The sequence below is a fragment of the Lipophrys pholis genome (genome assembly GCF_963383615.2).
Source record: "Lipophrys pholis genome assembly, chromosome: 3".
Lineage (NCBI taxonomy): Eukaryota > Metazoa > Chordata > Actinopteri > Blenniiformes > Blenniidae > Lipophrys > Lipophrys pholis.
This window is the reverse complement of record NC_137627.1, coordinates 1,983,533-2,008,539: the sequence shown is the minus strand read 5'-3', so window position 1 is coordinate 2,008,539 and position 25,007 is coordinate 1,983,533. Positions and strand designations below refer to the sequence as shown.

General features: G+C 42.2%; 1 protein-coding gene across 2 annotated transcripts; it reads left to right on the top strand.

Moving 5' to 3' along the window:
• Positions 1 to 10,455: 10,455 nt before the first annotated feature.
• Positions 10,456 to 23,561, top strand: spartb (spartin b). 2 transcript variants are annotated; one of them, XM_080459328.1, is made up of 8 exons: positions 10,456 to 10,662; positions 12,153 to 12,985; positions 15,670 to 15,867; positions 16,601 to 16,781; positions 18,652 to 18,846; positions 18,946 to 19,104; positions 20,176 to 20,266; positions 21,401 to 23,561. In XM_080459328.1, the coding sequence occupies exons 2-8, from the start codon at positions 12,158 to 12,160 to the stop codon at positions 21,603 to 21,605; spliced, it is 1,857 nt and encodes a 618-aa protein (XP_080315454.1). In that variant the 5' UTR covers positions 10,456 to 10,662; positions 12,153 to 12,157; the 3' UTR covers positions 21,606 to 23,561. The 2 variants fall into 2 exon arrangements, with proteins under 2 accessions (XP_080315454.1, XP_080315455.1); XM_080459329.1 differs by lacking the exon at positions 21,401 to 23,561 and adding an exon at positions 20,468 to 20,648 and having other exon boundaries at positions 10,486 to 10,662.
• Positions 23,562 to 25,007: the final 1,446 nt, after the last annotated feature.

Here is a 25,007-nt window from a genome sequence, read left to right as displayed (position 1 = left end):
GCAGACACGGAAATGTGTCACGGTTTGCGATGACAGCAGCAGCGACTGAGAAGTTTCCCACAACAAAGTTATGTAAACTTTGTGGGACTGCTTTTCAAAATCATTCAGTTGTTTTTAATTATGGAAATGCAACATGAACTAGAGGTTTGGTAAATACATTAAAACCATGAATAAAGATTTTTTTTTTTTTTAATATAACTAACTTTCCCTTCATTTTAAAGGTCATCAAAATACTACCAGACACACCAGTTGCAGGCTATAGTGACTTACCAAAGCTTTCGTTGTAAATGTTTCTGAATGACCCACAAATTTAATCATTTGTTTAAGTGGGCCTTTTACATTCACCATTATAAATGTGTGCAGCACCAATGTGAAGCATATCATATCCTGCAGAGAGGAGACAGTAATGGAGATAACTTCCCCCCAAAATTGGTTAAAATACTTTACATTATTTCTCTATTATATCATAATAATGATAATATACTACATCAACCCTTGACTAGAGGATTAAATATTTAGTGTGTGAACAGTTGGTTTATTGAGGCATATTTGCTTTAATTGACATATTTTAGGAGATTTGGTTGTTCAATAAAGTCCTCACCCTCCAGACAGCCTTGGGCTGGAGGAAAACTTTCCCTCCGGACCCTCCTGAAGTTCTGCCTTTGTGAGATTTGACTCAATCAGGCCCTGTTTACACCACATTTTTGTAGGAAAAAAAAACGATTAAACTTTTGTTGTGTTTCGGCTGGTTGTTTACATGTTTGTTTGATAGTGACCATGATAGCTTCGACCGCAGCTCTTTTTGAAAATGGCTTCCAGAGAGCAACATTTTTCAAACATCACTGCACATGTGCCTTTTGTGTTTCAGAATATTTTTTTAAAACAAAGTTTACATTTACTCCCCTTCGCCTCAACATCGTATGAATCAAATGTGGCCTAGCTGAGTGGCCTCTGCTGAAATGATATAAGGTAGAGCAACTAAAATCCATTTCAATGTGAATATCTTACTGTTTGCATTTAAAAAGACATCCCATCAATTAGTGGCCATACATGCAAATGACATCATTTCCAATGTTTCTTGCATTCCTATGTGTTTAGTGATTGTGATCGAAACGTTACCATCTGCACAAAACAAAACAACAAACTAAATGACCAAACCGCTTCCAGAAGATTGATCTCTTGTGAACAAAGCCTTAATTAAAGGTAGCCTGCCAGCTAAATATTTGCTTGAGAGAGGCAGAGACTGAGTCGAGTCACAGGGGGTAACAGGGAAAACGCTCTGTTTTTATACCAGGCAACTTGAAGGACATGAAGCGAGGCAGCGGAGAAACAGAAAACAACTTGATTTTCAACATTTCTGCCTTTTCCGTGGAAACGGAACCTTATGATCTAAATGTGAAACTCACTTAAAACATTGTCGTGTAGACGGGGCCCAGGTGTTTCACTTGAGATGGAGGGGCTGCATAGCAAATTATACCTTCAGAGGGACGACAAGCCTGGAGCCCCTCCGGCCCGTGAATATAGGTCGCTTCATACTAGTCGTTCAGAAGATGATAAGCTACGGATCAAAATCTCATCGCTTTCCCGGGTCGGGCCCTTCACTGTTTTTGTCAAATGGACTGTGATTTCAGATGAGCTGTTTTGAGTCGGGCCAACGTTGCAGAGCCACACCTACATGCTGTTAATGAATTCCTCAATCTGTGCTGGCATGCTGAACACATTGATGTTTTCCACACGAGGAGATCCAGCCACAAGGCCTACAAATCAAGATGTGTCAAGGCAAGTGGTGACTCACGCTTGTAAAGGGCTTCCTGGCTTCATTTGGGGGATCTGTTATACAAGCGAATAAATTATTTGATTTTGTTTGACTATTTCTTCCATTTAATGTCAATAAGGTCAACACACAGCAACCCTGCACGACATCAATCTCGCTGGCTTTCCTTTGCTCCTTGTATTTGTTTCTACATCTCTTTGTAATCGATTACAAAACAGTTGCATCAAAATTTTCCAGTGAAACACCTAATACGTTCCCCATTTCTCTATCTCTTGGCTCTCTTGATGTTGATACAGCAGACCCAATATGTTTGGCCTTCCTGCCGCTCCTTCCTGCCAGTGATTTTTATACTGTCTTGGGAAAGCGCTCCAGTGACGTCTGCAAGTGTTTGTGAATCTTCCATCGCTGGCTTTGTCATTAGTGTGGCTCCTTTACTTCATATTGTGCAAGTATGGTCCGTCCATTCGGGTTCACATGCGAACGAAAAGCACGAGCATCAGTCATGTCTATGTTTGTTTTAAATACACTTTTATGCAAATTAGACGTTTGGTGCATCTAAATCATACATGCATTTTTAAGTTGTGCCGCAATGGTAAAATTCATAACGACCCCAGGAAGCTGTTTAGTATCTTAGAGGAAATGCAGTTTATAAGACCAACTGGAAGCAAAGCCAATAAATGTGTCGGCCCTCTTCTGCAAAACAAGTAAACATTTCATACTGAATAATCAGCATTAACATCAGAAGAAGATTCGTCTTTGCCAGAAAAGAAAAATGGGCCTTGCGAGCAGCGTGGTGCGTCCTTTGAAATTGAAGACACGAGCGTTCCCGAGACCATTCAACATGCAAGCGTTGCCTCAGCGTGCAGCCTCGGTGTGATTAACATGTCGGAAGAGAAACAACAAGCAACTGAGGTCAAAACTGAACTGAGTTTTTTAGGAATCCTGTTGAGATTTTACGCGTTTTTTTTGTTTTTTGTTTTTTTTTAAAGACTCGACAAAATCCCGGAGCTGAAGCTGGAAGGTAACATACCTCAGTGCAAATTACATTTCTCCAGAGGTAAAGTACTCATGCATGTAGAGCTGTCAGAGAGCTGGAAGGACTCACCGTAGCCTCTGGTAAAGATAATAACTTTTTTTAACGGCTGGGTGATTTATTCAAGAGATCTTTGTTTTTCACTTGGAGGGAAAACTTAGAAGTTTGGAATCACGCTTTATTTCATCATTCCTACTGAAAGAATCTTTTAGATTGTATTATACTTTGCACATTTCAGCTGAAAAGTGGTAAAACATCCGACAGAGTGGGATTCAATTCAGTGTTTGAGCCTTGTTTCACCCCAGAATGATAGCTGTGCAGCTTGTTGGAGTCACAGGAGAGCAGCATCTCTGGACCCATAAATCACACGGTGAGACGTTTTTACTACTGCGATTCAGTCCCACTTTTTTTTTTTTTTTTATCAGCCTCCTGCAACCTATGTGCACATCGACTAAGCAGAATGCTGAAAAGAAAAAAAAGAAGCTTAGAATCGATGCGTTGAGATGTAAGGAGACATTATCCTGCTTTCTAAGTGTTTTTCCACTAACCTGGGTGAGTCACCTCACATCAGTCGAGCCCCGCAGGTTTCCCGACTCGCTGTTTATCAAACTAAACAAAATGCGGATTGTAGATAAAGTTTAATGGTGTTGCAATGGGGGTCCAGCTCCTCTTCAAACTGGAAAACTATTTCGAATGCATGACTCTTTGTAGCCTGTATGTCTGCGCTCTTCAGGGACAATCAGTTTCCATACTGGATCTCAGTGGAGGCTTTAGGTCTGGACATCCTTCGGGATTAACACTGTTTCACATGATCTTCTCATTCTGCAGTGTACAGGAGGTACATATTTGCTTTTTAAACATAAAAGTAGAGCGGAAGACAGCTGGTCTGGCTTCTTTCATCAACTTCAGCTTTTTTTTCAGGGTCAGTCGGGAGAAAGGAAACAGACGTTCTGATTCTTGCATTAAAAGAAGTCATGTGTTGTCCATTCGACCTCTTTTCATCAGGCCGTGGTTATGATGTGTTTTATTGCTGATCATGCAGCCAGAAACCTTAAGCAGTTCCCTGTTCACACGTGGGACACAAGATCATGTGTTGAGAGAATATTTGTCTTTGATAACATTGTTTTGTGTTGACTTCTACAGATTCCTCCGCCATGACTCACAGTGACGTGGTTAGAAGTGACACGGCCTCTTGATGTGTTTCAGATCATTTAAGACGAGGGATTTTTAAAATGTGCTCTCAACACGGCATGACTTTCACGTGAATGGAGGATTTCCTAATTCCTAAGATGGTTAACAACTCTGAGATCAATAGGAAATAAAAAGCATAACTCTTCTTGTTTTACACTCTCTTTTCTCGGCCAGGGGTGTCAAACATCAGGCCTGCGGGTCAAAGCCAGTCTACAAGAGGCTCTGATGCGTCACACAACGGTTGTTTTGAGGAAATTTCACTGTATTTTGCCCCAGAAAGCTTCAATAAATTGGCTTTATGTCGAGATTATTGTCATTTTTTGGAAGCAGTTGTTTGGTTTTGCAAAAATGGGGACATTTTCATCACGTAGACGTTACACCACAACAAAGAAAAACGTTGAGTTGAAAATGGAACCTTTACAAAATAAAGTAAAGGTTATTATGGCGGTTTCCGGGGAGAAGCGTGACCAAGATGGCGGTCTAGCCGAGAAGCTCCGACACCATGCTACACTTTTAATAGAAATACCCTACCCAACTGCCGACAGTCGAGTTAAAAAGGCCATGTCAAAGACACCAACTGCGAAACAGTGCGAAATCTTCACCCGCAGACGCAAGACGAGCACGAAAACAACCCCGCTAAGCCTCCTGGATGACACGAGTGTTAGCATAGCTAGCACTCAGACTGCTAACAGCATGGACATTGCTAACACGGATGGCAGTGGAGACGTGCTATCAGAGCTCCGGGCAATGCGGTCGGACTCTGGAGGAAGACTTGATGGTATCGACCAGAGACTAACGGGCATGTCAACCACTCTCACAGCTTTAGAGGGTAAGCTAACTGCCGCTAACCAGGAAGTTACGGCTAGTACTAGCCGGATTGAGCTAGCTGAGACCCGCATTGTTATGACCGATGAGTTCCAGCAGACTGCCGATACAGCCCTACAGTCCGCTTTAAAGAGAACTGCTTTCCTGGAGGGGAAAACAGAAGATCTTGAAAACCGGGGCAGGAGGAAGAATCTGCCCATCTTTGGTCTACGTGAAGGGGTAGAGGGCAGACGGCCGCTCATTGAATACATAACTGAGACGCTACCGTCATGGCTCGGTCTCCCACCACAAAAAGCGTTCACTCTCGAGCGTGCCCATCGTACACTGGCGACAGGAAGGCCCGGACAAAATAGAGCGGTTCTGGTCCGGTTCCTGAGATTCCAAGAAAAAAAGAAAAAGGTTATTATGGCGCTCTATTACCGCTCCGACCCAGTCAAGATGAAACTGAGCTCTATGTCATCCCTGAACTGAAATGTGTTTTACACCCCAGCCCAGGATCAGCTATTTGTAAAATATCCACATGATGTTATTAGAATCGTTGAATTCAACAGCGATTCAAGAGCGAGCAGCGCAGACCGTCTGAAATTCTATCAATGTCGTCCGGCACAAGCAGAACAAAACTACTGACTGCAACAGTGGATGATTATCGGTTCAACATATATAAAGATGTAGAGTAAATGAAGCCTTTGTTACAGAAGCCAAGTCTTTACACAGAGTCTGCAACTATATGTTTCACGACTTTAATCTGTCGCTGATATAATAAACTGCGTTCATCCGGCGGCCAAAGCCAGACCTCCAGATGGTGGAAAAGGGGGACACGATCTGGAGTAACTGGTTCTTCCGAATAATTTTAACTGGGATCACGAAGTTTTCGAATAGTGGTATTCAAACAAACTGCGATCAGCGATGCAGCAGTGAACGCTGAGTGTGAGGGTGAATTAGTGAAAATATCCATGTTGCTGAAAGCCAGAGAAACACTTTACGAACATTTCAACAGATGAGAAAAAAGCTTTCAACAGATTTTTGAAAGAAAGAACAAAGTAATTAAAAAAAAAAATGAACAAAATTCTTAGAATCCAATGGGGGACATGCTTTGTTGGACCTTCTGCTTTATTCTGCACCAGAATGTTGAAATTGAAAAAATAGTTTTAGATTTTTGTGTACAGATTAAATTAAGTCAAACATTTTCTAACTTTTAATATAATTTTCACAAGAAAGCATTTGGAATTGTGTTTTTATTGATTATCATTTTACTAACCCGACCCTCTTCACATCCCTCCAAGCTGCCGGAGCCACAATGAGCTGAAACGAGTCTGTTTTTAAATAAGTCTTTAAATGTACATACTGTCATAGTACATACTACTGTACATAGTACAAATGTCATGGGAGGATTCATGTGAGCGCAGCGCACTAGCGCAGCCTTTAGAGCTGAGCGATGCTCTATTTTAAATCCGTGCTGCCGGTCTTCGTGTTTGCGAAGCGACTGAACGAAATGGAAGTTCTGGTTTTCAGCCCACAAGCAGAAACTGGTTGACACAGCTGGAGGAATACCTGAGAGTACTGCACAGAGCCATAGCTCTTCCCCCCCCCCCCCCCCCCCCCCCCCATAGTTCCCTCTGACCTATACCCTGCCCCAGTTTCAAAGAAATACCAAACGCGGAACTGTGCTGTGAGGTAACGGGACCATCAATCACTTTTCAACGTATTTATCTCCATCAACACAGGTCAGAACACATTCAACCAGAAAAACAAATACCCCGGCTTCAAAACAAAGACGGGGGGGGGAAATTATAGATTAGAAGATGCCAATAGATGACTAACAAAGCTTTGACCGGGGCTAAAATTATACAGAACTCATCGTATGTTTTCATCTCCATTGTGATAAAAGTGAAGACCAGTAGTCCGGGACAATACGAGGTCGGGCGAAGGGAAACCGGGAACTTTTATGAACTTTCTGAGACGACTAAATGAACATTGTAGAAGTTAATAGAGTGGCAGGGATTCAGAGAGCAGCCCGTAAAAATCAGCAAGTCTTTGTTTTGGTTTCATTTGCCAGAGTCTTCTACTAGTCCATCTCCAACGTTTACAGCCGCATCGTTGTGTGTTGTTGTATTATTTACACAATAAAACCCAAAATTTAAACTGTAAACAACTGGACTGTTTGTATCGGGATGTTTTTCCTGGGTTGTTGTTCCTCATTTATCTTGATGTTGGCAATCCCAACATGAACTCAAGTCAGATTAGTCACAACGTTTTTGTGTTAGAAATTAAATCTGTACCATGTCACGAGCTAAAACTTCCACTTTCTTGTGTGAAAAATAAATTCCCCTTTACCTGAACAAGGTCATTTATGATGAAAAATAAAGAGGTTTTGAACCACAAAGCGACTAAAACTGATTCTGTCATTGGATTTGCACTATAAGTTCTAGTATATAGTGATATAAGTCCCTGTGGTGCGATACGTTGGGGGAAAGTTTCCAGGTTCGATTCAGTGATATTTCACCAATGTGTGTCCCTGAGCATGACCTTTGACCCCCATGTGGCTGCCCACTCCCATCCCAGAAATAGGATGGATGAACGTTGGTATAGTTTAGCTTCATTTTAATAGATAGAAAATACTTGTGATTCTGGGAAATAACATTTTGGGAATGTTTGAAACTACTTTAGAAAAAACATTAAAAGAAAGTGAATTTTTAATAGATTTTAATAGATTTTTCTTGTTTAGATTAAACAAACTGAGGAATGATTTGATGTTGTAAAAAAAAAAGAATAAAATAAAATGTATTTGCTAAATGAATTAATAATTTGGAGACGTGAGATGTATTTGCCGTCCACTCATTAATGCAGTCAAACTTTACAGGCCAGAGATGAAGGAGGCGTTTTTAAAAAAAACACAGTCACACCCTGAAGTAAGAACAATCTCAAGTGTTTCATCACAATGTCTGGAATTTTTCCAATTCTGAATAATTAGTGACAAAAATGACCGGAATTTCAACATAAAGATTATTTTAATGACTGGAAATCCCTGGATGTTTGGTGGTTCTGGACCCGAGTCCTTCCGTTGGACTCTCCGGGGTCGATGGACTCGTTCCACCTCCAGGTTCAGTCTGGTGAAGAATTTAGTCTTGTTAGTTGTGCTGCTGAATATTGGACAGTTCAGAATCAGAAGGTATTTAAATATTTGTGAAAATCTAAAACACAATTATGGCTGAAATTGATCCACTAAGTTTTGAACTGACTGAAATGACAGTTTTCATGATTTGCAGTTTTTTTCTGTAAACGTGCATAAATCTCACGGTGGAATTATTTTTTTAGAGTTAGAGGTTATACAATAAAAAAACATATTTAATAATCTTTATTATGCCAATTAAATTATTTTATTTGTTTTATTTGTTAATAGATGATTATCTCCATGAACTTCCTGCAGGCAAATGTTTATGAAATTTACACGTTTGTGTGTTCAAAAACAAAAATATGATCAAATATGGTGACGTTTAATCTTTTCATGTTTAATAATGTAACTGGAAGGCCTGTTCTGGTGGTTGAACCCCTGGTTCAAGTCCGGGACTTTAGTTCTTTACGCGTTTAGACGCCGTCTCTTTGTGATTTTACTCTGATGAAGATTGATGGATGGAAGACGGATGTATTAACCGGAAGCAAAGCTGAACTGTTCCGCATTAACAAGATTTCCATAAGTCGTCCAAAACCTGCCCAAGCGACGTGTCCTGCAGCCTGGCACTCTCACTAAATCAAACAGAACGTGATCGACGTACAGACGGGAGTTTGAATTCTTTATAAATCAACGTATCTCATTTGCAGTGAAAATCTAATTCTGTGTGACGGAGTCGAGCAATGTATGAAAGTAAAAGTAGCCGCACTCTATTAACTCCACGTGTGTGCAGAGCGAGTCCAGTCTGGTCCCGGCACAATGAGTGATGGGAATTCGTCCTGATGAGCCTCACACCGTCTGTCTTCAGGCTCACAGCCGCCATCAGTCAAGTAAGTGTTGGCAGTCGGGATAATAAAACACAAATATGAAAGAATGTGGAGCAAAGCAAAAGCCTCTCCTCAGTAGATTCTGTGGGTTTACACTGCTGCTGCGTCTTAATGGCCAAAAGCTTTCCCTTTTTTATCTTTTATTTTTATTGGCCATGTGCTTAAAATAAGTTGTTTAATAGTCATTAGTGGCTTATTCATGCCAGGCTGAGGGCCTACTTATTTATGTGCGTGGACATAATGCTTAAATTAGGAGGGACGTAAATGGTTTTGATTAAGTTGAACTCAGAGAATTTTAAAAGCAACATTTATCTCTGAAGTCCTGCTGCAAGACGACTCTGCTTGGGAGAGGATTTGGTGCCATCTGCAGATTGCAATCCTCGGTGCAGTACTTAGAAATGTATATTTCATTAATATTATCTTTTTTTTTTTTTTTTCCAGTTTTGCACAATAGAGACTTAGTCAGGGATGTTAAAGTCATTTTAGTTTAGGGGACATAATGCAACATCATTTCATCTTGACTGGTCAAAAAGTGCTATAATAACCTTTAATTAAAACTTTAAAGTTTTTCTTTGTTGTGACACAAAGTATACACAATGAAAAGTCCTTTATTTAAAAAAAAAAAGAAAAGAATTACTACAGAAAATGACTACAATCTCAACATAAAGTCAATTTTAATGAAAACTTCTGGTGCAAAATACAGTGAAATGTCAGAAAAAAAAATATTTATATATATATAATTATTGTATAACTGTTTTCAATCAAAGTTATAAACAAAGAGATAATTCTTCCATGTCCTTCTTTTCGAGCCACACGATTTAAAGACCCAATGCGGAGCTTAAAGCACTTTTCTCTGGTCACTTTGCTGTGGATTTCCCTGAAACAGGTAAAAGTTTCACACAAAACTAGAAAGTGATTAATATCTGAACAATTTTAAAAAAAATACGATGGAAAATATTTTTTGTGACAGCCCGGTTGTCGGGATCAGAGGGACTTTAGCTCTTCAAGTCACAAAAAATCAATAATAATTTAAGTAAAAAGAGCACAAATAGAATATGAACAGTAAATACATTAATATAAATAAAAAAAAAAAACAATACCACCTTCAACAATATTATAAAAATAAGATAACAATCAAAATGGAAATATAAACAGAAATCCTTTATCCATAAATGGTGTACAAATATAATAATATAATATAATAATATAATAAATATAAATTGGAGAGCCTCACAGTGCAAATGAACAAAGAATAATGGACGACAACTCATTCAACATGGCAATAGATTCACAGATGTTTCACTGTAGATGTTTGCCTCGTTCGTTATGGAGAGAACATGTGTGAATCAATGAATGTGTGAATTTAGAATGGTTATGTCTCTGACAATGAAACTGTTTCTAATTCTGTTTGTCTTTTGCATGTTATAAATTATATTATATTATATATATATTGCACACAAGGCCCAATTAGTTTCTTCACACTTTAACTTCTTTACTTTAAATTAAAATCAGTTTAAGTGTTGGGGATGTTGCCGTTTGTCATTTTAACCACCAGATGGAGGTGAAAGCATACATTTACAGGCGTGAGCGCCTCTGGCGCCCTCTGGTGGTCAAAGTGGAAAACTACAAAAATAGTGAATAGAAAGAAAAAAAAACTGCTTCCGGTTCCGGAAGAGCTTTTTAAATGACGTATTGAGTGGAAACATCACCCGAGCTCACAACACGGTTCACCACGGAGTCCTGTAACCTTACAACTTTCTCCACTCTACTTTATTATTAGTTATTTCACAAGAGACGCTAGTCTCCAGATAGCTAACCGGCTATCGAAACTCTTCCCAGCGAGGTAAGCAGCGTGTGCTAACAGCAAGCTAATGCTAACTGCAGCCCACTAAAGATGAAAACAAATGTCTTTTCTTCGTGTTTTTTTTTGTGTATAAAGTTGTCGCCACATGGTGTGGCTAGTATACTTAAGCGATTGGAGTTGGTAGCTGTGTGTTGGTAACTTTGACCTGCAGGATTAGCTCGTTTTAGCCTACTTTAAAAGACCCAGTTAAAACCAAAACTCATGATAGAGAAATCCTTCTTATGTGGATTTTATTTTCTTACTAATTATTAATAAATCCTGGTTGTGACGATCAGTTGGCAGTGACACACATATGCTCTGCATTGTGTCTATCAATATTACTTTATTATTATTGTTATGTAATACACAATGAAAAAGATATGTTCCCATAATTCAATCTAAACAGTGTCACTTCCAGATATTTCTGATTTATTTATAAATTCATTAAAACATGTCACACCTTGTTATGGTTTATTTTAACTCATAAGTTAAACAAAACAAAAATCTAAATATCATATTCTGATAGGTTTGTCTATTTTTATTTATATTTTTATTTTTTACCAGTAGGTCATAATTATACGACCTATAAGTACCGCAGATTGTGTACTTGTGTATATTAAGACAAGTCAGACATCACCGAAAATAAAAACCTTTTAACCGTCCAAAAAGTGGATTCTAAATTAACACTTTCCTTAAGGTAGGAATAATATAACCACCGGAACTGTGGAAATAAAATCCTTCTCATCATATCTAAATTAATTTGTTCCATCTCTGGTGCAATTATTGAATTGTGCAACATTTAATGTGTTGATGGCTCTTTATTGCCTTTATGGATTTATGAGCACCGACCAAATGATATGTAATTAAAAAAAGAGTTGTAATTGTTAAATGTGAAAATAACTGAGTTTAAAGATTTAAGCTGCAGTGTTTGCTTGTTCCTGGTGTGGAAATCCACCAAAATCCCTTTTTCAAACTCATGTTTCCAGTTGCTTTGCTTAACCTCTGCCTTCCAAATGTTGTGGCCAAACTATCAGAGGCATCTCATCAGCGGTTGAGCTCATGCTGGTTCCTTGTTTTCTTTTCCCCTCTGGTTTTTCTTACTTATCTCTCAGAGTGCTTGTGTCTTCAGACAAATTGACAACATCTCTACCTGATTGGTGTCCTCCATCTCAGTGTTGGCATATGACATTGTGACTGCATGACTGTAGATTTACTAGCAAGCAGCAGACGTTCAATCATTTCGCCGACTAATCACATGCTTCCCTGATTAGTGCCTGATGCAATGTCATCCCGCGGGTCAGATCTGACCCTGTGACAGGCCGTATGTCTGACGCTCTCGTTCTATACTCTGTGCTTTGTGACCCCATGAATACGTTTGATTATTGCTAAGTGAATAGAGGGGCTGGCTCATTGTGCTCTGTCTCCGGCTTCCCTCCGCTCCCCCGTCCGGCCGTCTGACTTGCAGCATTTCAAACTGTCTGTTGTTCCAGAGGGAATGGAGAAAGCTAAACAGGACGCCTTTGACAACGCCAGACTTCAGGTGATCAATGACGGCTACACGAGGGCCTTTGAGTGCATCAACAAAGGCCTCACAGCAGACGAGGCCGGCGACAAGACGCTGGCCCTGGAGCTCTACAAGCAGGGCCGGAAGCACCTCCTCCGGGCCATCAGCGTGCCCGCACAGGGAGAGGAGTGTGTGGGCAGCTCCTGGGACACGGCCAGACAGACGCAGCACAAGATGCAGGAGACCCTGAACAACATCACTACTCGCCTGGCGGTCCTGGAGACCAGCTCCGATGAGGGATCTGCTTCTGCGCCGAGCTCTGGGAGTGTGGCAGGACCTGCTGCGCCTGGCGTGTCGGGACAGACGGAACTCTATCCAAAGCTCCCTGCCAAAGACGAGCCTGGGAGGCCAGCCCCACCAAACATCTGTCCACCTAACGGACAGCCGGCCGGAGCTGTGGGTGGTGTGTGCCCGCCTCGCTCACCCTCCAAACATCCGGCGCTTTCACCCGAGCAGCCGCCAGCGTATTCCCCGCAGGCGGCCGACGGCCACCTCTCCATCTCGTACGGGACAGATTCGGGGGAGATGTCCCTGGTCGGGGAGGAGTTCTACAGCCGTACGTCTAACTCCACGCCGTCGCCTCAGAGTGTGGGGGAGGAGGGAGAGGAGCTGGTCTACATCCCCCACGGGGTGCAGATATTCTTCGTCACTCCCGAAGGTCAAGTGAGCGCGCCATCGTACCCGGGCTACCTGCGGCTGGTGAAGTTCACCAGCGATCACTCGGGAAGAGTTCCAGCTCGACCTCCCGCTTTTCTGCAGGTAAGAACAAGAAGGAAAGCCGCCGAATCAATCAATCAATCAGTCAATCAGTCGATCGATCAAACTTCGATTGTGTTGCATTCTTCTTACAAGTTTTATAACATAAAGTGTTTCCCAGCGGATCGACAAGGACACTAACACACGCATCTACTACATAGAAATGAGTACAACTCTACACACATCCACTCAGTCACAGCAGATCAATAACATTGATTAGATGATCACAATGATCGGTAGGAGTGACAAATGGAAGTATTTGCTTTACAAACCTCATTAATACACATTTTATTCCTCGTTGAATCTGATTTCACATCTGATGTGTTGATTAAACTTATTTGCTCATTTTGACTTTCATTGCAGCTTCACATCAAAAGAATGAGTTTATAATCCACTGAGATTAAAATATAGGTTCATTATAGGTTCATTAGCTTTGCAAATCAATGTATTCTTATTTATAAAAAAAAGTGATAATCCAAACATGTAACACTGCAGGATATGATAAACAATGAATAAATAAAGAAACACTAAACCTTAAAATCACATGAATGCAAAGCCTCAAGACACGGTTGTGACACTGGTTTGCAATAATCAAATATGAAGCACTTCTCTCTTCTTGCCCTTTAGTCTGATTTTGTAAGATGTTTACTGATGACTCACTCTCGTCGTTGAGGAGTGAGTCACCGGTAAGAGGAGATAGACTCGTTAATGATCAATATCCCCTCACGCTGTCGACTTCAACATGCCAGGGATGTTGTCCGTGCGTTAATCCTAATGAGTTTACGGCGTCGGCGTCCTGCGGGGAAACCCCACATTAGATCTGCCCCGTCCTCATGACTCCTTTCTGTTTTTTTATGTGGGAAGTTGTTGCACAGATACAACTTTTTCTTTTTTCAGATGCAAGTACTAATGCAACCACAATTCTCTCGAGTTTCATCATTTTACGTATCTGAGCTCTTGTTTGAAAGTTCACACACGTTATCTGGCGATGGTGTGGCTGCATCCATAAAAAGAGGCGTTGCGATGTATTGAACCTGCAAAATAAAAAAAGAAAGATTTGCCATCTTTTAGGTACATTTCGGCTAAAAATTGATTTATAGCACAGACTTCGTTAATGCCATAGATCATAAAATACTGCAGAGCAAGACGCATCATATCATCAATGAATTACCATCATTTTTTGCCTCGTCTTGCCGAAGCTGTTCCCTCTTTTCTCTGTGACAAGTAATCTTTATATCCACTAGTTAGTAAAGTGAATTATGCTCTCTGACTAGATCATGCTGTTTAGCTCTCCCTGAGTTATGATGCAATGATGATAAGATGATCAAACATGTAAATAAAGTACAAACCTTTTCAAATGTAGACATGGTGTAAACATGGACTGATTTGCTGACCACTGAGTGTTTACTATGTAATCATATGTAAACACAGCAACATGTGATGAGATAAGAAAACCTCAGCAGAAGCTCTTTTTTGACGGATTAATCTGTCTTATCGAGACTCTTTGTGGGTTTTGGAGACCGACTTCTGCCCCGCCGTCCTCTCGGTTGATCGCAGGTCATGAGACTGAAATCTGACTCCTCGGCGGGGAATTTCCCAGGTGCTGCTGCCAGTGACTGACACCAGGGACTCACATGAGCGAGAGTGATTGTGTAAACCTTTTAATCCGGTTAGAGGAGACTAACCAGACGACACGGCCGGACGTCTGAGATGTTTCACTCTCTTGTCCTCATCAGAATCATGTTGGAATCATTTTAGGTCACTTTTGAAAAGTTTTTGGGGAAAAAATAAGGAAAATAAAACCACTTAATCTGTTAATGAAATTATAGTTATAAGGAACATGTGGGATGAGTTTGATTAATACGTTCTTAAATTTCTCTTTGGGAATAAATACAAGGGACTTAAGAAGCTGTTTGACAATTCTTTAAGTTAACTGGCAACAGGTCTGTACCTCTTAGGAACATTTTTCTGAAATTATTGAACCAGAGCGTAAAATTACAAAGACCTTGGAGATTCCAACATCTATAGTGACAATAAGATGTAGAGAGACCAGGCCTGGTTCTCCTCCACGATCTCACCTCATGGGCTCAGAAAGACCTAAAGAAGCCACTGTCTGTGAACACACATCACCGTCAAATCTACAGGTTACAGCTGCACCATACAAAGAAGGAGGTGCATGTTGTCTTCTCCGAGTCGAATCTCCTTTAAAACATCCTGAGGCAAAATGGAAACCTGTTCTGTGGTGTGGCAAATTCTTTTTGGAGTCTTTGGGTATTTGTCTCATGCAGATTAACGAGGAAAGAGAACATCGATAAGTAAAAGCTGGATATGCTTTGATCGTGACATTATCGCTTTAATGAAAGGTCAGTTGCATTTCACCAAGACCAGATTAAACCCACTCCCACTCCAAATCCACGACAACAGCAAAGCTTCACGGTAGAATAACTTCTGAACTTTCATCATAAAACTTAAAAACACAGTAAAAGCTCCAACATCCTGAAACCAGACAAGAATAAGATGACTTTCCTCCCACCGCAGTTCTGCTCCCCTCACAGATGGTTACTAATATACTGTTGAGTTTCCATTCAGGGAAAATGATGTCCTAACTTGTCTTTTGGAGCCGTTTTGTATTTCTTCATCGGTTTTTGTCGCATCGTGTGTTTTCTGAAGCCTTCTCTTTGTGGCAGGTGTGCGACTGGCTGTACCCTCTGATGGCCATGAACTCCCCGGTGCTGCTGTGTAACACCGGCGTCTTCATGTTCCCCGACATGATGGCTCCGGCCTCGGGGTATTACGTGGGCGTGGTGCTGTCCTCCGAGCTGCCCGCGGCGGACCGCGAGCTGTTTCAGGACCTCCTGTCCCAGATGACAGATCTCAGGGTTCAGGTCAGTTGGAACAGAAATCACTGTTCATTATGTACGATACGAACTGCTGACATGTTGCTCCCTGGTGCATCAAGTGTGAAGCTGCATACTTCAGAAATATGGCCGCTTCATTAAACGAGCCTTTCTGCACATATATTTACTGACGTGCGAGCATGATGTCACTGTTATTTTGCTGTGTTCAGACTTCCTCCATCATGGTTATTAATAATTCAAGCAGAAAACTACAGTCCCCCCCCACCCCACCCCCACTGCATGACATGAAAACTCTTTCTCCTGCTCCATTCTAATTTGGCACTCCTCCCAAAGTTCCCTCTGCCTCAGCATTGTGAGGATTTGAAAGAGGCAGGTGAGGGGAATTAATCAGTTCTAATGCTCTTATCTGCTGCGGCTGGAACAACCTCAAAGACGAGTGCCAGTTCAGACAGGATGATTGTAGAGACGCAGGTTGGAAGCAATGCCAGAAAAAGGTCATTTCGGATGAAGGTAGGCAGTCCGGTTATCTTCTCTGATGGACGTGCTACCCCGTCACAAAGTAAGCACTTTGGTGGTTGGTTCTATTTTTAGGCCAAAGAGGCGATTTGGACCGCACACAGAAAAACAAATGGCACATTGTAACGACCCAATGAGAGGAGGTATTGTGTGCATTTGTTAGGTTTCTTGTGCATCCGATCGGAGACGTACACGACTCTCTCAAAACATATTCAACCCAAAACTGATGTGTGTTTATGGTCAGGCTCCAGATGAGGCTGCAGGCAGCATTAACCTCAGTCAGAAGGTGTCGATTGCCGCAACCGAGGAGACGGCGGCCGCGGCAGGAGGAGGAGGAGGAGAAGAAGAAGAAGGAGCAGCAGCGAGCGCCGAGGAGAAACCTCTGCCTGAATGGAGTGAAAAGGTGTCCAGTGGCATCCTGACAGGTGAGGGCCGCCTTGTGTTTTGAAGCTTTTTAGTTTTGTGATATGAATCTACTCACTCGTGGATTTAAGCTTCTCATTACTGAGGAACAGGTTTGATTTGAGCTGCAGGGTCACAGGAAGAAGCAGGGGGATTTTATCAAGTATATATCTACAGAAGGTCGGTTTTCTTATGTGTGCAGTAGATATGCAACAAACAGGCATTTTTTAAGAGCAGTAAAACTTTGAGGCAGTTGTGACTAAAATGCAAAGTCCTGTCGGCAAAAGATATTGTTCCCCTAGTCGCTCATTGACTTAAGTTTTGATGTGGAATGTGGGGGAACTGAATCCCAGTTAGAAGCATTTCTAGTTTCAAAACTAGTCCCAGCTGCAGTGAGCTGCTGTGACAAAAAACCGAAGAGACTGTCATCACTGCAGATCAAACATTTATAACTGGGGTTTACAACTTTTACTATCAACTGAGCCATTTTGTCCTCACATGTAACCTGGAGCTGAAAAAATGATTAAATCCAGGTTATAAACTCTGTTAGTTTTACATTAATGTAACTAAAGACAAGGAGGGACTCTTCAGCATCTCTGAAATTGCATTATTATAATTAATTATCCTTTTATTGTGCAGCAGAGAATCATTCAGAAGGACTCTTATCTTGAAGGTATTAAATGTGACCGTTTGATAAAAGAGTCCTCCTTCAGCCATGTGTCACCTCCTCCTCTTGCTGTTCTCACAGCAGGGGGCTAATGTTGAGTTTCTGACCACAGCGCTAAGCCAACCAGAATAATACAACTTAGAGAATTTATTTCAATGTGGACAGACTTTCTTTTCAACTCTGTAATCTTTTAAGCTGCTTTTGTTTTTCTTTGTATAGCCAGAAGGCTCGAAAAGGCCGACGTAATTCTGTCCGGGTAATTTAATTCAATGTGTGCCTCCACATGCTGCTCTGTTTATTTATTTGCTATTATTTAGCATAGTTTGGTGTTCTCTTTTGCTGTATCAGCCAAAAATAGTAATACAATATCTGCCGCCTGGGACTTGGTAGTTTTATAGTGGAGAGTCACTGGAATAACAATCCGACTTGGTCGTCTGTGCAATCCCATTGTTAACATTTAGAGCATATTGTTTGTTCTCTGTGTGGATTCATTACAAAAACAACCAACAGCCACACAAAATGACCTTGTTTCTGTGTAAACATCAAGAACTGTGTTTTTCGTGTGAAACAATGGGGCCGAGGACGCATGCTGTAGATTCAGCAGTTTTTTTTATAAAATGGTAATGACTTTATTCATATGGCATTTTTTCATCAGAGTGGTTCACGTCAGAGAAAGCATCGTCATCATTACAGCACTGTAGGAGCCAAATGTGATATATTGGATTGTGTACAAATGTTTGACCTGTGTGGGTGTGTCACTGACGTCATGCGCATATAGACTGGGGCAATGAAGGAGGAGACAGGTGTTGACCCCGGAAGGGCACACAGGTTTTTGACAATATACCAGCCAGCCTAATACTGGGCTGGTGAGCTGTTGCCTCGGTAGGTGGGTCTGGCGGAGTTTATCGGAATATGCTTGTGTTTTGTGCTCTGGTGAATTGAACTTGGAGGTAAAATATAACTTGCACTGAAATAAAGAGATTGTTTTGTATCTTACCGGATCGTTGGACTCAATTGATGGACACAAAGCAAAAAGGTAAACAATAGCCGCCTAGCGCGTCAGACCCACCTACCGAGGCAACAGCTCACCAGCCCAGTATTAGGCTGGCTGGTATAAGCACATTAAATTGTGACTTATAAACGGTAGAAATCAGACATAATTTCCTAGTGCGGTGAAATCCGTCCTGCAGTGAAAGACCCCAGGACTCACTCTGTGTTCCCACCAGGTGCGTCCTGGTTAAGCTGGGGTCTGGTGAAAGGAGCCGAGTACACCGGCAAAGCCATCCACGCAGGGGCGTCTAAACTCAGGGAGCACATCACCCCGGAGGACAAACCCGCCCACGTCAGCCCCACGGTCACCAAGAGCCTCCACGTCGCCAAGCAGGCCACGGGAGGAGCCGTCAAAGTCAGCCAGTTCCTAGGTGAGCACGTCATCCCGAGTCAGCACGTTCCTCTGACCTTGTGCGCTTGTTTGGCACCGAGCGGACGTCTAATTCAGTGACGCTGTGACTCCACTGCAGTGGACGGGGTGTGTGCCGTCGCCGGCTGCGTGGGGCGAGAGTTGGCGCCACACGTGAAAAAACACGGAGGCAAACTGATCCCAGAGTCCATGAAGAAAGACAAAGACGGCCGGTCCAACTTGGACGGAGCCATGGTGGTGGCTGCCAGCGGAGTGCAAGGTATTGTCTTTCACATGGTCAAGCAGTGGTGTGTGTTACTGTCGGCGTACGAGGGCTTTCACACTTCCAGTTTTTAGGTCAGTGAAGTCGTCAGTGTAGTAGAATTAGTGTGAACTCGCCTTTCTCCCCTTTAAGGTCGACGTGGTTAAGATTTGAGCCTAATGACGGTGCGACGGGCTGAGTGTCCCACTGCTCACACTCTGGAGCAGAACAAAAGGCTCCTGCAGCCGACTGCTAGGTATTGTAGGGTTTCCAACAAGGATATCACAAACACAAAAAAAGAAATATCCTAAAAAACCTGGTCAAACCTGAAACCCCTGAAAACCCCTGGCTGTACGTGTTTTCAGTTCTGGGGCCACATTCAGCCCAATGTCATCTTGAGTGGGTCAGACCGGTAATATAGTACCATAATAATCTTTAAATTAGTTTTTCTTTGTTGTGGTGCAGAGTATGCGTGATGAAAATGTCTATATTAAAAAAAAACTAAAAAAACAAGCAATATTAATACTGAAAATGACCCCAGCCTCAACATAAAGCAAATTTTAATGAAACTTTGAATACAGTGGAATGCCCAAAACATTTCTCTAGCTGTTAATTATGCGTGTTTTCACAAACTCACCCCAAGTTGGGACACTTCATGTGGTCCTGATGCCTTTGCTGTCGAGAGAGCGGCAGCAGCAGCAGCCGCAGCCGCAGCCGCATATTTAGCCCGACATCATTATACAGCTGTTATTATTGATTTAAACACACAGAAACAAGAAAGAACGGGGCGACTTGACTCTTAAATCCCTATATTTTCCTTTTCCTGTCTTGTCCGCATAAACATGGCCGCCTCCAACTTGTTATGCTCAGATAGTCGCGAAATGATGACGCCACAATAAATCAACTTACATTGTGGTCACGTGCGCTCTGCTGTTCAGTCACAGGTTTGAAAAACAGGCCAGCACAGATTAAAGAGTTTCTCGGGTTTTTTTTTTGGTGCATTACAACTGTGGTGTGAAAGAAAGTGCACCCTGACCGGCGGCAGTAAACACTTGGTCCACACGTTGTGACGTCTCTGGGTGTCTGCAGGTTTTGCCACCATGTGGACGGGTTTGGAAGTCGCAGCGAAGGACATCGCTTCGAACGTAGCATCGGAAACCGTCACCACCGTCAAACACAAGTAAGTCTTTCCTGCCCGACCACCGTCACGTGCTCGGAGGTGGAAGCTTTAGTTTATTCACAGACCTTTTTGGCTCGACGCCGCTCGCCCATCAGGTTTCTGATGTGTATTTTGCAAATGGCCTCAAGCGTGTAAAACGAGCACAGCCAACATTTCTTCACTCTCACACTGCTCTTCAATTCTTTTTTTTTTTGTTTGCAGATTTAGGGGTCTACAAAATGCCTTTGACCCAACTAATGAGAACAAGAGTAATGTTTTGTAATCGCACATGTTCAGCTCTTTACGCCACCAATCACATGACACGAGCCTCCTTCCTCTGATGACTTCAAACTTGAATTCACCTTCCGCCTTCCCTTCTGGCTGATCACATTAAGTCGCCTGCTCATGTGATTATGTGACGCATGTTCTCATGATTATCACGTTGCTCCACCTCAGAGTTTGATCGCTGAATTGATCTATTGATTGATAATCCTCTATTTGTCCCACAATGGGGACATTTTCATTGTTGCAGCAAGTGGCCAAAAATGAACACGGACAAATGTAATGAATATTAAAAACAGGTTATAATAGTAACTATAATATAGACACAATATAATAACCACGACAATATTTCATCGTGTGATTGGATTGAATATCAGAGATGATCATTGCACAGAATAAATATAAGGACACATTATGTGAACAGGGTAATATAATTATAGGAAGAATGAATTTAGTGGGTTTTTGCATCTTAAGAAAATACCTTGATTTTCTAGGTGTTTTTTTTTTTGTAACCTAAATGTCTGGTTCCATAAAAATGAATCAAAGACAGATTGGCTGTAAGATGAGGTGTAAATCCCCTATTTGATGCCTGATTTGACAAAATCGAACAGCCAAGCCAAATACAAGATGCACAGTGAGCGCAGACAAAGCCTCCAGATCCGAAACCAGAGTATTAATTCTTATTGTGAGATATTAAAACCTGATCCTGGCAGAAACCTCTTGATTGTGCACTTGCATGGGTGTCGTCCCCCCCTCCCCTCCCCCCCACATGGAGCATGGCGGCTTCACAATCCTCACCCTTGCATGCTAATCAACCCCCCCCCCCCCCCCTCCCCCCCTCACTCTGACCTCCCAATCGATCTGACTCTGAAGGTACGGGGCGGCGGCGGGACTCGCCACAGACCACGCCGTCAATTCGGCCATGAACGTCGGCATCACCGCCTTCAACATCGACAACCTGGGGATCAAAGCCGCGGTGAAAAAGACCGGCAAGCACACGGCGCAGGCCATCCTGGACGACTACAAGATTCAGGACAAACCGCAGAACGGGAAGCAAGTGTCCAAAGTGGATAAATAACCGGACGCATCCTGCCTCATTCCCTTATGCCTTAAAACTCGTCATTGTATTTTCTATCGGAAAGATCTATATTTAATAATTTATAGAGTGCGTCCTGTATTTACAAGATAACATCTATTATATGCATATCTTCTAGTTTGATACGCCTCCTAAGCACTTTAATATGTTTTCTAATATAGATTTCAAAATGAATGCACTGGACCTAAACGTGACGGATTATTGAACCCAAAGCAAAACTACATAGGAAACTGTATTTACATGGTGTGTTGATGTATGATGTAACATTGCTGCATTAGGAAAACATTAAATGGTTTGTGTGAGTAAGTAACGTGTTATTACAGCAAATTATACTTTGGAGAAAATGTGTTACTCGATTCAATATAATTATGTTTCAGACAGAATATTGTCCTCCACACCGTTTTTCATGAGCAGGTTCGGGTTAGACACGGTGTCGTCCTAGTTTGGTTTCTTCAGCTTTAAACTCTGATCAGGTCCAGCTGCAAACTCACATTTTTCTTCTGCCTCAAACACTATAAATTAAAAATAAAATAAAAACTAACGATGGCGCAGTTGTTTTCTTTATCGACAGCAGGGTGGACGAAAGACGGCAAACCATTGGGTTTTTATTCCAGAGATTTAGAAATGGTTGAAATGCAGATTATCACGTCTACCAGAGTAGCTCATCGTTTTAAAACGTCAAATATAGCAAAAATATATAAAGTCGAGTGTGAATCACATTTCTTCCCAGTGTCGGCTCTGCTACTGTGAATGATTGGAAAGAAGTCTTTAGTTATTTAATCATTTTAACCGTAAACTACAAGTCAGAAACCTTCCATCTCATGCCACATAAGCCTTTTATTCAGTTTCTTTTTGAGGAGTAATAAACTCAAATCGAACAGATGAAATGTTTTGATGCAAAAGAACCTAAATGTCTCAATAAATAAATTTTTATTCAATCTAAAGATTACAATGACGGATCTATTTACAGACACGCTTCATGTGTTTTCACACTTTAACAGCGTGTTGCATTCAGGGAAACTTGAGTGAACCTCAAGCACGTTACAAACATAAGAGGAAGCTGTCAAAAACACCCATGTTGATATTGTATATGTGAAATATCATTTATGACTATACAAACACCATATTATGGGTGGTAAACCGTTTCGGATGAAAGGATGGTATCAACCAGGCTGGCGTCAGGGAAGCTGAAGTCATCGCTGCTGCTCTCCAAAAGCAAATCCATCCAAAAGGAGCCGACCTCGGCACACGGCCCGTCGGCTAAAGGGTCGCCCTCCAAAACGCACCTGGACTCGCACAGAACCTCCGACACCTGGTGCGCTCCGTTTCGGGGAGTCTGGCCACCGCAGCTCAAAGCCGCAGTTTGAAATTTCGATGTGAAAAGTTGGTGAGTGAAATCCGCGGAGTGGCTGGAGGGACTGACCCCCGGCGAGTCCGCGCGACTTTGCTCAGATGATGCAGAGAAATCGATGGCGGCGCTCTGCTCGGGCAGGTTGCACGGTTGGCCAAGGTCCACTGATGGGAAAACAGCCAACGGCCCAACGGGGCCGTCCCACGGCGTCTGGCTGGAGGACGAGTCCGGTCCCACCTGAGGGAGACCGGATTGGCTGAGCGCCGCTGACGCGACGGCCCACGAAGCGGGGTTCATAAACGTAGAGGACGGGTTTATCCAGCTGTTTTCCACAAACTGAAACGAGTCGGGGAGGAACTGATCCTGTCGCACGGGCAGCATCTGTCCCCAGGGGACAGTGGATTTGTCCAGCAGTATGGGCGGGACCCGCACGGCGGTCAGCGCCTCGACTGGAGGAAGCGCCGGCGCTCCCGTCGACGGTTTGGGAATGATCGTCGGGAGGCATTTCACGCGTCTGCCGGTCTTCTTTTGGGAGCTTCTTGCTGGGACATAATCTAAAACTAAAGACAGTATATTAAACTCCTACTGCACCCAAAGAAAAAAGAAAAGTAAAAAAAAAGTGATACCCTTCTTTGACTTCTTTGAAGTTGGTTTTCCTCTCTCAGCGGCATTTCTCTTTCGCCTGGCAGTTTTCCTGTAAACCAAACATTTTATTGTCTATTAAAGAATAAAATAAGAGGGGAAAAAAGACAAAAACCTCCAAATGACGGTTGCTCGTGTACCGCTCGTAACATTTCTTCTGTGGCTTCGAGACTCTTTTACACAGGGAAGAATTCTTCTCGACGGCTTCTTTAATCTGGGCCAAATTCAGACAGACAATCAATTATCATTTCACTCTGAATGTTGAAAATAGGAAGAACTGGACCTACCTTTGAGAGGAGACTTGGAGGCAGAGTCTCCTGCAGGTAGCTCACGTAGTGAGCAGTGAGCTCCAGGGTGGTTGCTATGTCTAACGGACCCTTAGCGAAAGGTAGGAGACTACATATTCGCTGACACGGCGTCTTGATTTGAAGCCTGCGAAGACGTTGCAAGTTATTTTATGAACGCATGCACATTGTTGATCCAGTCAACTCGCTGCAAAATTCCCCAGGTAAGTCTGACCTCCGTTTGTGCTCCTTACAAGAATGAAGAGAAGTCTGCTGCTCACTCTTCCGGACAGACGGGACACCCCTCCCTCCTGTGTCTTCACCTTTAACCCCAGCCTTCAAACTCAGAGAGAAACGATGCTTTTCTGAGACTGCTCAAACGATTTGGATCAGGGGTGTCAAACATATTCTCGACTGGGCCCGGCCAGTAAAAACTTCAGATGAGAGCAACCTGAGTGAAAACTCTACATATTTTCACTTAAACATGTTCATGTCTGTAAAGAATTTGGGAAAAGGCCTTATGGTGCAAAATACATTCATTTTCATTTGTGGCCTAAATTTTATCAATTCACTTTTTTGTTGCATCAAAAATGATAAATGTCTTTCTTTGGCAAATGTGATAAAAGATTGATTCAGACCAAAAAGGGGAAAAGTCTTTCTGCAGCCTTCAACATGCACACGTTTACAAATGTACATCTTTTATAGGTGTCCAACAGAGACCTGCAACAGACCACATTTAGCTTGTGGGTCGTACGTTTGGCATCCCTGATTTAGACAAAGATTTAAATTTTTAAAAAAAGAGAGTAAAGCTCTTACTGTTCAGGGGCTATTGTGTCATACGATTGGAGTGACATAATCCCAGCCTCATCTAAAAATAAAACGGATGTTTAATATTCCTTTCTGACACCTCTGACTGCAAGTTACATCCTCAAACAAAAGTATTCACTAAGAACATGCATGGACAAGACAAACATGTGATTTTCTGCTTCAACAGTGATTTGATTCGATATAAAAGCAATACGGGTTAGTAAACTTCTCATAAACCAGAAATCTATCCAGTATTTTTAGGACTATTAGCCGATTGCCTGAGAAGCAAACAAACTCAAT